The 14,052-nt window shown below is 44.9% G+C and overlaps 1 protein-coding gene across 6 annotated transcripts in view; it reads right to left on the minus strand.

Annotated features, from left to right (window-relative positions):
* Positions 1-267: 267 nt before the first annotated feature.
* Positions 268-14,052, minus strand: part of TDRD12 (tudor domain containing 12) — a 93,670-nt gene continuing 79,885 nt past the window's right edge. For 2 of the 6 annotated variants that reach the window (XM_087421848.1, XM_087421849.1), the window contains 8 exons: positions 12,276-12,368; positions 10,218-10,390; positions 4,656-4,765; positions 3,525-3,585; positions 3,320-3,433; positions 3,079-3,232; positions 2,925-2,991; positions 268-2,501 (listed from right to left, as the gene is read on the minus strand). In XM_087421848.1, coding sequence (XP_087277974.1) covers positions 2,410-2,501; positions 2,925-2,991; positions 3,079-3,232; positions 3,320-3,433; positions 3,525-3,585; positions 4,656-4,765; positions 10,218-10,390; positions 12,276-12,368 — 864 coding nt within the window. In that variant the 3' untranslated portion in view covers positions 268-2,409. Of the gene's footprint in view, positions 2,502-2,924; positions 2,992-3,078; positions 3,233-3,319; positions 3,434-3,524; positions 3,586-4,655; positions 4,766-7,998; positions 8,118-9,069; positions 10,026-10,217; positions 10,391-12,275; positions 12,369-14,052 lie in introns of those variants that run through there. The other 4 variants (XM_087421851.1, XM_087421853.1, XM_087421852.1 and 1 more) reach the window with 4 other exon arrangements.

Below are 14,052 nucleotides of genomic sequence, written 5' to 3' on the forward strand. Positions count from 1 at the left end.
AAGCATTGCCAGCCCCATATTTAACCCGGGACGGATGTGGCGGGTCTACCCAGGCCGGATGTCGAGGCCCCCACTACACGGCTAACTGTCCAGAACCATTCACACGCGCCTGTGTGTCCACCAGGGGCCCGTAATTGGTGGTCACCACACAGGCTCCCCAACAGCCTTCACTGGCATTTTGGTCAAACCAGAAAGTGCTGTGACTAAAATTCTTTTCTGCATTTGGCATGCAGGGAAAATACTATCTAAAAAATGTAAAGTACAACATTTCTGTGGAAACACTGAAATTTTATTGACATACTGCAAAAGGCATTCACACCACAACTGACTATGGGAACAATTTTAGAAGCTGAGAGACAAAAGTACTTTTACCTTGCATTTCAGAAATTTTCCCCAAACATGAAATCAGTACATATTATAGCAGAACAAAATAACAGTTAGTAATGTTTACATTTCACAAGTCAGCATCCTGTGCCCTACAATATGTGATTCAGAACTTCAAATAGTAGGAAATTTAAATGTCTGAAAAAAGAAATCAAGACTGAAACGTCTAGCCCTCCTCCCCCAATATTTTCGTTGAGCTGGCTGTGAACGACATATAAGAATGCGCACTATGTCTTCTCTGAGAGCAGAGCCCCACCATGTGTACACGGGAAACACGCATTTGTGCAACTCTACTGCCATTATTATTTGCTATGTTTTACAAAAGAGACTGCATACAACCAAGCAGCAACTGCCGGGGGCCAACAATCCCAGGGAAGGCCGTGCAGCTCAGGAGGTCCGGCCACCCACCCAAGGGCCTCCCCCAGCAGGAGCGAGAGCTGTGTCTACGGAAACCAACACCTGAGGAGGACGTTCGGAGAGCTCTGCAGAGTTAAAACCTTTGCCAGCAAAGCCACCAGAACTTCACACTTCCTGAGAAGCCTGCTCAATTTAACCAAGAAAAAGGCAAGTCACCACTGTACTTCATGTGCCAATTTGACAGCTGCCAGTCAGCTCACGGGAGTCATGGCAGCAGTAAGGACTTGCTGCTGGCAGCTGTCCAGGCTGGATGCCGCGTCCTCCCTCCAGAGAGCACTGGTCTGACTGAGCCCATCACGGAGCCTCTGCACAAAGATACTGACCCAGCAGCATTCTGGGATGCTCCCTGAGGTGACACGAGGCTGTGCAAAGAGCAGAATGTCTTATTTTACAGATGAGGAAACTGAGAGCTCGAGTGTGATCCAAACCCGCTCACAGGACAGCCTGATGACAGAGCTGACCTCTCATTCAAGCAGGGGCTTCTACCTGGGACGTACATGGACTTGAGCATCTGTGCTTTCTGATGTGTAAAGGGAATAAGGATCCTGGGGCAGTCACAATGGTCCTGTTCTATCAGTGTTCTCTTCCACTTCTCGGTAAAGCTGCCAGACTCACACTGAACAAGTGCAGAGGGCTTCAATTCCGCAGTAGCTCACCTTTCTGACTTTTTCAATTAACAGGAAAAGTCAGGTTCTCGGCATTCCCACATTTAAGCGGTAATGACAACGCACGTTCCTCCCAATAACCTTGTGACCCTGGGAGCCACAGCCTCACCCCAGGATGGGGTCATGAATGTTCTTAGGGCCATCACATCCAAGTGTTCGGAGGGTTACATCCAGGCACCCCACTGGTCCTTTTCAGTTTCCACTGAAAAAAACCCTTTGTCCTGTTTGCCTAGGACTCTGCAGGTTTGGGGGTTCTTCAGATGCAGTAGCTTTCCCTCCAGAACTCCCTGGTCTGGCTGGTATTGCTGAGGCAACCCCATTTTTATCCTTGGACTCTCTCTTCATAAAAAGTAAACTTACTCTGAGTAGCTATCTTCAGAATACTACAAGTACTAGCACACAGCCAGTCACGCTGAATCCCACTAACTCACGGTTGAAAGGGTCTGTTAAGCAGTGCTGAGTATAAATTTGCAAGACAGAAACCTCAATTTATATGCACAAGACCAGGTTCTTAGACGTGTACCAAACGTGGGCCTACAAAAAAAAACGAATAACTAACTCCAGATAGTACAATTCATGACCCCAACGCCATGGTCTGCCCTCTGTGGCTCAGCTTCAGAGTGTCGGGCTGGGCTCGTGTGGGGGCAGCGAGCAGGACAGACCGCGTGCGTAAGCCGGGCTCGCGCTGCACCAGCGCTCTCCGCGCCGCTGCTCTGCCCTGCTTCCGCCCTCCTCTGCCAGTCTCATCAGCAGCCCGTTTTTAAATCAACTAAGAATTTCTCAACATTACAAATCCCAGTGCCTACAAGATGACATCAGTAATCATTTATCCTTGAGGTAAGGAAAGGGTCGAATACAACTGCTTGTTTTCCTAACTTTTAGTCACAGCAATATCCATTTCTGTTCAGTCTTCTGGCCGCTCCTCAGGATTCAGTCCACATTCTCATCCACTCTCACTCTCGTCATCTTCTGAAGACTGGTCACTGTTCTCAACCACCTGTGGCACTTTGCAGGGTGGGTTTTTATAATTTACAACTAAAGGAGTTAGAAATTATAAAAAAAAAATATGTTAACTAAAGACTAATTAGCAAATGTTTATCCTCCCATTATTTTGGCCAACGCAGAAAAAGTCCCTTGGGGTCCAGCTCTATCCATTTTACAGCCTATTTTATATTTTCATTATTTGAGGTGAGAAATGAGCAGGCAAAATCTGCCTGCTTGTAAATACATTATTCTCCCAGGAAAAATATCTGTAAAAGTGTTGTAAGAAAATATGTTTATAACCAAGAGTTGATACATCCTCAAACCAGAACATCTAGCACCAAGATCAACCACAAGGAAAGAACTAATTCCTAAGGGCTTTACAGAACAACCCATGTCCACAGAGGCCACCTTCCTACGTCCACCCCACAGCACTCAGGACCTACAGCTCTCGGGGGGCCGGCGCCCCCATCTTACCCCTGGAGAAGGGGCTATCCTCTTCACAGTCTTCCCAGTGATCAAAATCAAAAGCCACATTAGGATTCTGTTCAACACAACGGTTTACATTAGGTGAGAGAACAAAACAGACCCAGGGTTATTATAAACCCAGCACCAGTTCATTTCCACTCACCCGCCGTTTGAGTAAGCGAAACCAGGATTCCCTTCTCTCTTTTGCAAGAGTGATGAGAGGTTCATCGTTTTTAATTGTGCATTTGCAATCGTCCTTTATTATGTTGGCCTGCAGCTCCATATCAGCCAAGTAAAATTTCTCTCCTACCCAGGCACTAGGTTTACAAAAAGAAATAAAGTCAGCCTTTTAAATGTTAGAAATTATTTATAATTTATTTTATTTAAGATATACATAAACCTACCTGAAAACAACTCTATTTCTAAAATATTTGCATTTGTAATCTTTTACATTCCTTATTCTTATCTTTAATATGACCACATCATCTTTCTGGAACCATTTTATTTGTGGGTGGAAGCTAGAAGAAAAGAAAAAGGCTTACACACACTTGTCACTATTTATGCACCAGCTAAGGAAGGAAAACAGACTCCAATCAAGGATGGACGTACCTTTTAAGAGGCTCTGTAGTTTTGTTAATGGAAGCATCGCCAGTGGTTTCAGGTAAAGTTTCTGCACAAAAAGTCAAATTTTCCTATAGGTTATTTATATGTAACTCCATAATGTATGTACATGTATATACTTTTTTGCACTTTATGCACCTTTTAGCTGAGGAACTACACACTAAGAGTATAAATTTCACAGTAACCCAAGTATCCAATTGCAAAGAGTAATTAGAAAAAATTAAAATGCACATTACTTAGTAAAACTAATAAAAACAGGCTTTGACAAATATTACAGTTCAACAATCAGAAAAGTAAAGCTACTCTCTGAAAAGGAACCACATTACAATCAGTGGCCAAAGGATACAAATGTTCAGGCTTCTCTGTGGCTATCTTAATCTGCTAACACCCCGCTAAAGACAAATTCCAGAACGGTAGTAACATACACAAGGAACCAATGCTGAACATAACGTTTTCTAAAACAACACAATTTAAACTTCTCAATCTAAAACATTTGAAGTTTCCATCTCAAGACCTGAGCAAGAATGTTGATAGCAGCTTTAACACCAATAGTCAAAAACTGAAAACCTCAACATCTATCAATAGGGGAACGTATAAATAAATTGTGACATATTCACAGCATACAACACAAGTCAGCAATAAAAAAGTACCACCACTACTTGCAATGATCTAGATGAATTTCACAGACACAATATTGAGTGAAGGAAGCCACCAGAGTGTATACTATGTACTTCTAATTCAGCAAAACTGATGGTGATAGAAGTCAGAATAGTGGTCACTGAGAAGGGTTCCAGTGGAAGGTACATGAAGGAGACCACTGGGGCTCTGGAAATGTTCGATAGCTTGACCTGGTGTGGTTAATGGACATATACATTTGTAAAAATTCTGATGAGCTGTACACTTAAGATCTGTGCACTTTACTGGATGAACATTATATCTCAAATAACAAAAAGGAAAAAAGTTACAAAAAAATCCATTGGAAGCGAATTGTCAAAAACAGGAAGTTAGGTAATATCAGTTTACATCATCTCTACAATTCATCTAAAAGTGGAAAGCCTAAAGATTAGAAAATTTCCAAGCATTAATGATTTTAAGTTAACCATCTTTTAAATAACCGACCATGCTTTTGGTGTTCTGAGTTTGTCTCGGAATCGGCCCCTCTTTCTGAGCCCCTGTCCTCTTGCCGTGCGCTCTGCTGAGAAGCGGGATCTTCTGCTGAAGAAGGCACCCTGGATAGAACAGGCGGAGGTTAACTCCAAGACGAGGAGACAGCAAAACCTGGCTCTCTACAGGACTTCCCAGCTAGAACGGAAGGCAGGCAACAAACGACCGTGACGTGCTTATCACCATGAGTCAGACCTGCACAGAGCTTCTGGCTCCTGTGCAGACGACGGGCAGGGCAGCCCGCTCTGCTCACTGCTGTGCCCTGGGCGTCAGACACAGAGTAGAGTACCGAAACGCATTATCAGAGAAATGTGGTCACCCCTTGACCAAAGTAAGTTTCCTTTAAATCCCTTAACTTGGAGAATAACATACACTGCTACCCACTGCAAAGAAGATAAACGGGCAGAAAGCAAAAGCCATCCCCCCAGGCCCTCTTCCCAGAGACACGCCTCTTACCAGTCTCGGTCTACTTCTAGAAACACTGTTGCACAAAAAAGCAAATACTGCCGTCTGTATCATTCTATCTAAAACTCACACGCAGACACACATTTAAACACATGGGAACATACCAAATTCACCTTTTTGCTCCTTATTTTATTGAACCTAACAATTAGAGATTACTCCAAATCAGCACATTGGGGGCTGCCTTGTTCTTTTAAAAATTTTAAATTGTGTGTGTTTTCTGAGCAGGTAACCACGTTCTTGTGGTTCAATATTTTAAAGTAAATAAAAAGGTCCACAGAGTGAAAAATCTCCCTCTCACTCCTGCTCCCCAGCTGCTCAATCTCCTTCCTCCTGGGTGACAATGTAATTCATTTTTTGTGCATCCTCTTAGAGAGAATTCAAGCCTAAGGAGCAAACTTATACACATACACACACCTGTGGGGTAGAGGGTGTGTACATGTGTCTCCAAGGGGACTTCCGATGGACACGCATGAAGCCTGCTGCGGCACGGCACCCTCAAATGGTGGAGGGCGGTATGTCATATGCTCCAGCTATCCAGCAGGGACCCCTCCTCAGGCCTGGTCCTCCTCAACCCTGTGCAGCACCCGCCCTGGCCACCCACCCTCTCCCTCCACCATGGCTCTGACTTCTGGCACTAGACCCTCATCTGCTGGGCTCTGTTCCTTCCTCCTCACACAGATACCAAGCTTTGACTCTCCTCAAATACCAGCAAACCAGAGCCCTCCCTCACTGCTCTCCCGGGCTCTAGGCTTACACTTTCAATAACCTTAGCATGTCCCAAACCAACTCAGAATCCTCTCCAATGAGCTGGCTGCTCTCTGGGAAACATCCTGTGACTGTCAACCACGCCAACATCCTCCCAGACCGTGGGACTCAGATTTACAGAATCGCACTCCCTGACGTCTGTCAGTCTCTAAGCCCAACGGCTTCCAGGTCTTTCAAGTCCCCAGCATCTGTCCGTGTTCCCGATCTGCTGTAAGAATGGCGCCATTCTCCTCGCTTCTAATCCAGAGTCCTACCACAGCTTCCCAATCCATCTCCTGAAGTGGAATCTCTTCTTCTAGGCAGGCTCCCTCTGTAGAATCTCGCGGTCCTCTGCACTTCTCTCTGCCTTGTGTTTATGACCACAGGTGTGCAACACTCCTGCACAACCACAACACCAAGTGTGCAAAGGGACCAAGCAGAGTGCTTTGCAGAGACCTGGGGCTCAATGGTAGTTGCTGTGTTTTACATAAGTGATGTGTTTTACGTAAGTGATCAATCTTCATTTTGGTTAAGTCTACTAGACTGTAACATCCTTATTTTTAAAAGAATATCTTATAAGTAAGTATGGAAGAATTTTTGTTTCCTGGAAGTGTGCAGAAACCAACATGTATCCTAACCCCACAGGTACCCAATTTTATTAAGATAGAAAACTCTAAAAAACTCAGACTATATTTTAATCTTTGCCATGTTCTTTGAAATTCCCCTGCTTTCACAGCAGTAATTTAGGAATCTTTCAAGTTCACCAATCGTCACATCACTAAATGCACTGGTCAGTTCTCAGTCCTCACTTCACTTGGCCTCTCAACAGCATCCGCACAGCTCATGGCTCCCTCTCCATGAATCACTTTCCTCACTGGCCGTCCTGGACAGCCCTCCTCCCATGCTTCCTTCTACGCTGTAGCTGCTCCTTTTCAGGCTGCTCTCCAATGTCCCCACGGCTCCCCCACCTCTCAACATTAGAGGCCCAGGGCTCAGTCCTTTGACACTCACTCCTTCGGGGCTCTCGTCCAGTATCTCAGCTTCCAACGCCAAGGATCTTCTGACAAGGCTCCCTAAGACAAGACACTCACTACAAATACAGTCAGAAACCAGCTACTTCTCACCACCTCCACAAAACCACACTAGTCCAAGCCGCTGCCATCCTGCCCTGAACTCTTGGCACAGCGTTTGTCCCCCATTCCAGCCTATTCTCAACACAGCAGCCAAGAACCTTTTCATTAAGTCATTCCTTTGCTCAAAACCCTCCCAAGGCTCCACCTCCTCAGAGTGGGAGCCCAATCTTTGCAATGGTCACAGGGTGCAACAAGATCTGACCCCAGGACTGCTCCGACCTCTGCACCTACAGTTCTCCCCTCATTGTTACTCTAGTCACCGTACCTTCCTCCTTGTTCCTGCAACCAAGGAATAACCAAGCCTTTCCTCTGCCTGCAGGAGTCTTCTCCCAGATATTACCTGGGTCATGCCTCACCTCTTGTGTCTTTGCTCATTGTTCACCTTCTCAGCTCCAAAGCCACCCTATCTTCCTTTCTGCTCCATCTCACAGACCACCACCTGGCCCACTATGTATTTTTGTAACTTGTTTGTTTATTGTCTGTCTGTCTCCATTAAAATGTGAGCTGGCCCTTCATCTGTTTTGTCCACTACTGTATCTCCAGTAAACACTCAATAAATATTTACTGAATGAATAAATTTTGAAACTTCAATTTTACCTAATGGCAACTTTAATTAAAAGTATTTATCTGTTAATTGGATCAACCAAAATAAAGTTAAACTGAAGAAATATCCAGCACCTTGCTACCAAAACACATGTAGGGCAAAATGGCAGACTAGGAAGTTCCAAGTTCCTGTTCCCCACAGAAACACCGAAAGAACCACCAGAAGCTATCTAAACCAACTTTGCAGGAGCTCCGGAAACAGTCAAGCGTTTACAGCAACCAAGCAAATGCCCAGTCAAGAACAAGCCGGCTTCAAATTGGAGGAAGGTTTTGTGGGGTTTTCACTCACCTTTGCCCCACCCCCTCGGCTTGGGGTCCTGGTCTGGAGCAGGCAGCAGCCTGATTCCTGATCCCCCCGCAAAGCGGAGGGGGCAGAGCAGACTTTGTGGGCAAATCCCTGTGTCGTCCGTTCTAACCTGTCTGGGGAACAGCTGAGGGACCGCTGCAAGATGCTCGTCTCTGTTTCACAAAACTGGGAACACAGGCAGGAGAGCGTGAGCACTGCTCGGAAAAGGCAACTACAGACCCGCAGACGCCTGGGGCCAGGGATCAGGCGAGGAGACAGACAACAGCCCTGCTAAGGCGCTGGGGTGAGACTCCTGGGAAGTGAGGACATTCGAAAGCAGTACCATTCAGGGGGGATTTAGAAAGCCACACGCATGCCCGGCAAGACGCACGCTCAGAAAAGTCCTATGAAGACCTGAAGCTCACACCTCAGGCTGATTTCTAGGCAAGGACGTAGAGAAAAGGGACCCTTTGTGCACTGCTGGTGGGAATGTAAAATGGTGCTGTGGTCAACAGTCTGGCAGTTCAAAAGGTTAAACAGAATTACCATATGTCCCAGCAATTCCACTTCTGGATATACACCCCAAAGAACCTAAAGCAGGGACTGGAAGAGATATTTGTACACCTGTGTTCACAGCAGCACTGTTCACAATGGCCACATGTCCACTGACAGATTAATGGATAAACAAAATGTGGCATAGCCATACAGTAAAATATTTTCAACCTTAAAAGGACTGAAATTCTGATACATGCTGCAACATGGGTGTACCCTGAAAATATTATGCCATGTGAAATAAGCCAGACACAAAAGGACAAATATTGTATAATTCCATTTATATGAGGTACCCAGAATAGGTAAACTAATAGAGACGGAAAGTAGAATGGAGGTTACCAGGGGCTGGGAGGATGGGAGAAAGGGAGTTACTGTTTAATGGGTACAGAATTTCTGTTTGGGATGATGAAAAAGTTCTGGAAATGGGTAGTGGTGGTGGTTACACAACATTGTGAATGTACTTACTGCCACCGAATTACATACTTAAAAACAGTTATAATGACAGATTTTATGTGTACTTGACCACAATTTGAAAAAACAAAAATGGGAAATTTTATGTATATTTTAACACAATAAAAAAACACATGCAGTTTAAGAAATTACTGTTAATTGTGTTAGACGTAATAACAGCACTCTAATCAAGTTTACAGAAGCCTTATGTCGCTCCACCTCCTCACCAACACTTGGTATTTTCTTTCTCTCTCATTTCTCTCATTTCTTTTTCTCATTTCAGTGGGCATGAAATGGTATGCCTGCATTGTGGTTTTAATCTCCATTTCCCTGATGACTAATGAGTTCAAGCACCTTTTCATATATTAATTATTGGACAATTAGTTCACCGGACATTGTGAAGTGTCAGTTCGAGTGTTCTGCCCAGTTTCTTAACAGGTGTCTGCAGCTTCCTTCCTGACTGCAAGGAGCTCTTGATATGAGTCCTCTGGTGGACACACATGCTGTGTCCATCCTCCCCATGTGGAGGATGCCAGGGTACTTTCTCAGTGGCTTTCGTAGCCCTATCTACTGCTTGTGGAAGGGTAAACTGGCACAGCCATTTTGGAACACTGTTGGGCAGTAGCTCTAATTATGACTCAGCAATTCCATTCCATCAGAAATACATTTGTAAGTACACCAAAACACAGGTAGGAGAATGTTTCAAGTACCACTTGAAGTATCCCAGAACTGGAAGTTTCTCCCATCAACAGGAGAATGGGTAAATAAATTATGGCATATTCATACAACGGAATGTTACGCAGCAATGAGAATGTATGATCTACAGCTACATGCACAATATGGATGAATTTCACAAACAACGCTGGACTAAAGAAGCCAGATACAAAACAGAGACATTGCATGATTCCACCCAAAGTACAAACCAAGGAAGAAGAACCAGCTATGCTCTTCTGTGTCGGGAGAGCAGCGGCCCTTGGAGAGGGAGCAGGAACCGGCTCTGCGTCACGCCCTGCTTCCGAACTGGGGCTGGTTTCTGTGCTCAGAACATCCACCAAACTATACTTATGATGTGTGCATCTTTCTGGATGTGTGCTGTCGATAAAAAGTGTGGGTTGGGGTAGGGATAAAATAAGATTGCCAAAATCTTGGTAATTAGTGAAGCCGAGTGATGGGAACATGGAGACTCATTAAACTATTATACTTTCAAAAAAAATGTCTATTAACATTTCTGAGTTCTATTTCCACAAAACAGCTCTTCCAAAAGGGAGATAAAAATCCACTTACAGGGTCTGGCTTAGGCTTTCTTCACAAGTTGGCATTTTAACTCCTTCGTATAATTTTTTCAGTTGTTCTGTATGTTCTGAATTATCAACTCCCATTCCCGTTGACAAAATTTCAGCTCGAACGTTATAATCAACAACAGAAGTTTTCAAATTTGAAAGTTTTGTAATGTGCACCTTGAATCAAAGAAAAAATACAACTGCAGGAACCACACTTATAACTTGCAGAAGATCACAGACACTCCCCCGTGCCTCCCCATCTCACTGTGCAATGTCTGATGCACTTGGGCACCTGCCACAGTGTGCAAGGGCCTCCCGCTGCAGCATCTGCACCATTTCATAACCGAGGTTACGTGAGAATCTTCCAGAGCCCAGTCCCACAACGAAGAAAGATGACCAGGTCTGGGTGGGGCCAAGACCGAATCCTGGAATAAAACCCCCAGGCGAGACCAATCTGTAATGCTGTAAACACAGACAAAATTTGTAGATCTTTCTGACTTTCACTCGAGTATTTTCACCTCTCTCAACAAAGAGGACCCTAAGGTTCAGAGTCTTCAGGTGCCCAGAAAGGGCCTACGCCAAGGCCCTAAATGCTGTGTTCTAGACAGTTCCTTCCACTTTTCTTTTCTGCAGCCAAAACGTTCTCATCCATTTCAATTCACACAAAATCAAGTAAAACATAGAAATCTACAACAGTCTGATTCCTGTGGACAGGAGGCACGGACCCAGGCCTACATGTCCCTTCCATGGCAGGGGAGGGTGGGCCAGGCTGGCACCGGCTGGGGCACCTTCCTAAGTGAACACTGGGAATGTGCTCCCATCTGGAATTGGCGGAAGAGCCTGTCTCCACTCAAACTGTGGACGGGGCTGGTCTGGGTGCAGCAAGTGGCAAGCGCGGGGTCTGTCTCCCCTCTGGCCAGCCATGGACACTGCCACACACTTTGGAGCTGCGAAAGCACACTTGCCAGGTGGGTTCCCTTCTTTTGCTTCATTCTTTTAGCTAAAGTTTCAAAAATTCCTGCTGAACAAAGTTTCCATTTTTTCTCCGATAAAGAAGAACCATAGTATTAACTATTACAACATCAGCTAAGACCCCAATCTCTTCATTTACCTGCACTGGTGATCTCTCCCTTCTCTCCTAAAAATCATTCTCTCCTCTTACTCTTAAATCTTATACCCAAACTCCTCTTTTTAAGTGTTAAGGCTTTTCCAATCTCATAAAAATAATTTTCAGCAAAACAGTTATGAACTGAATTCCTTTAAATCTTATAAATAATCTTAAGAATTAAGATTTAAGTCTAACAGAGCAAAATTTTGAATTGAAAAGTAGTTCTTGGGGTGCCAGTAAAGAGGGGATGGCGCCAGTCTCAGACGGGATGCACTGAGCCCTTAATTCCACGTCCTGGTCTCACACTCAGCCCGCCCACTCCCATGTCAGCTCCACAGGGGAGGAGTCTGTTCACAGATGGAACCCTGTGCCCTGTACAGGTCCCAGCACACAGTAGGTGCTCAATAAATATTTGGTGAATGAACAAGGTAGAAACCATGACAGGATAAAACCTATCTTTGGAAGCCCAAGGCCTGGGATCCTCCATGTTACCGATCATGTGCTGGGACTTTACCATCCTTTACAACTAGACAAATGGGCCGCGGTGCTGCTGCAGGGCAGTCACTGGCCCAGAGCGCCCCAACAGGTGGACCGTGAGATCAACTCAACAGCGCACAACCAACACGTGAAAAAGTGGAAAGAGTAAAATGTAAATACTAGGGACTATCACAGTAGCAAGGACAGTTTCATGAAGCTTCTGTTGTGGTTGTACGTGTGAGATTACACACACATGCCTGTGAGCACTGGGTTACGATGTAAAAGATTCCCTTGGTCAAAAAAACCCACAACCAACTTCATGACCCACGTAACATGAAAAAAACTCTCCCTGACGCAGAGCCCCAAACAAGCCACCATGACGTGAGGCAGTTATTCAAGCAACAGGTTGGAATAATTTGGATAATTTTAGGGGCCCATTCAAACACCGATTTCTTTTTAAGAAAACTACAGACTTACCATTGGATCGATCCAAACTGTATTTCCCAAAGCCATCATCACTTTTGCATCATGCAGTTTTCCAATAATTTTATGATGAATATACCTAGTAACCTGAAAAAAACACTTAAGTAACTTATCTGAAGCTGTAAGAAAATACCTTATTCGGTATATGCTGTAGAGTTCTGCAAAAAACTTTTCCACGCATTTCATTTGAGCCTCACAACCACGCCATGAGGTAGGTCATGGAGGCCATCGTGACCATGGTCGACGAGGGTAACTAACAGTGGAGTTTAGTAAGGACGGAGGCACGAGGCGAGTTCCAAGAACAGGTCCGTGCCTCTGGACTCCTAACACTGTGTGTTCCCCGCTGTCGATACGTGTCCCCCAACTCCTCTGTTAACTGTCAACCTGTCTTTAAAGTATGGATGTTTATTTCTTTGGAAGCTCAATGGGAGTGAGGTGAACGTGTTCCTGCTGTTCCAGAGGAGGAAGTCACAGCGATGGAAGCAACCAAGGGAGCTGCTCTGTGCCAGTGACACGGGCACCGAGGGGCCCTGGTACTCTTCCCGGTACCCTCTCCAGAGCGCACGGCTCTTTCCCTCTCAAGTAGGACCACAACAGCTGGACCTGTCCAAGCACTCTTTCAGGCATGTTTTAACTCCAAGACAGCAGAAGAGGAGGGAGCTGGCTCATCACAATTAGATTATTTCCCTCTCCCTTGAAATTTGTAAATTAATTTGGAAGAATACACACAGGAGAACTTTCCTCCACTTCTACAGAAGGCTCCTCTTCAATAAATACTTGTGGTCAATCATCTTGACAGACCAAATATTTCTGGAGGGCGAGGACCATGACCTTTTGGCTAACAGCTGCATTCCCAGAACCCACATGGCACCAGCACACAAGCGGACACTCGGTAAACGCTCTGCACGAAGGAAAAGGATTACTATTTAATAAAGGCTATTTTTACTAAACTCCCAACAGTAAGGCTTTTGTATTCATCCTGTATTATGGAAACAGTCACCTGTATATTTCCTGAGTAATGTTTAACCTTGTTTATAACCAAACTGATTTTACTTTGCCCACTACAATGGCTTATTTCATATCCTATTACCCAGATTACACAAAATTTAACGTTCCTTTGAAGGATCAGGAGTGTCGTGATGAGCAGGACAGCCTGTCTGGCCTCTACCCTGGCCTCTCCACCTGACCTCGGACAGCCACGTAAGCCCACACGGGCCCACTCTTCTGTGCTCCATGTCTTGGCATAGGTATTTTCTTCACTCAGTGCCTTACCCAGTCTACAAGGGTACCTCGGAGATGCTGCAGGTTTGGTTCCAGACCAGTGCAAAAAAGCGAGTATCTCAATAAAGCAAGTCACACGAATTTTCTTGCTTTCCCACTACATATAAAAGTTATGTTTACACTCTAGTCTAGTAAGTGTGCAATAGCATTATGTCTTAAAAAACAATGTATACACCTTAATTAAAAAATACTTTATTGCTAAAAAACACTAACCATCATCTGAGCCTTCAGCAAGTTTGGAATCTTTTTGCTGGTGGAGGGTCTTGCCTCGACGTTGGTGGCTGCTGACTGATCAGGGTGGGAGTTGATGAGGGCTGGGGTGGCTGTGGCAATTTCTTAAAATAAGACAATAGTGAAGTCTGTCATATTGATTGACTCTTCCTTTCACGAACAGTTTCTCTGTAGCATGTGATGCTGTTTGACAGCCTTTTACCTACAGTAGAACTTCTTTCAAAATTGGGCCGGCCCTGTGGCTTAGCGGTTAAGTGCG

The sequence above is a fragment of the Ceratotherium simum genome, chromosome 33, assembly GCF_057802395.1.
Source record: "Ceratotherium simum simum isolate JZ-2026a chromosome 33, ASM5780239v1, whole genome shotgun sequence".
In the NCBI taxonomy this organism is placed as follows: Eukaryota; Metazoa; Chordata; class Mammalia; order Perissodactyla; family Rhinocerotidae; genus Ceratotherium; species Ceratotherium simum.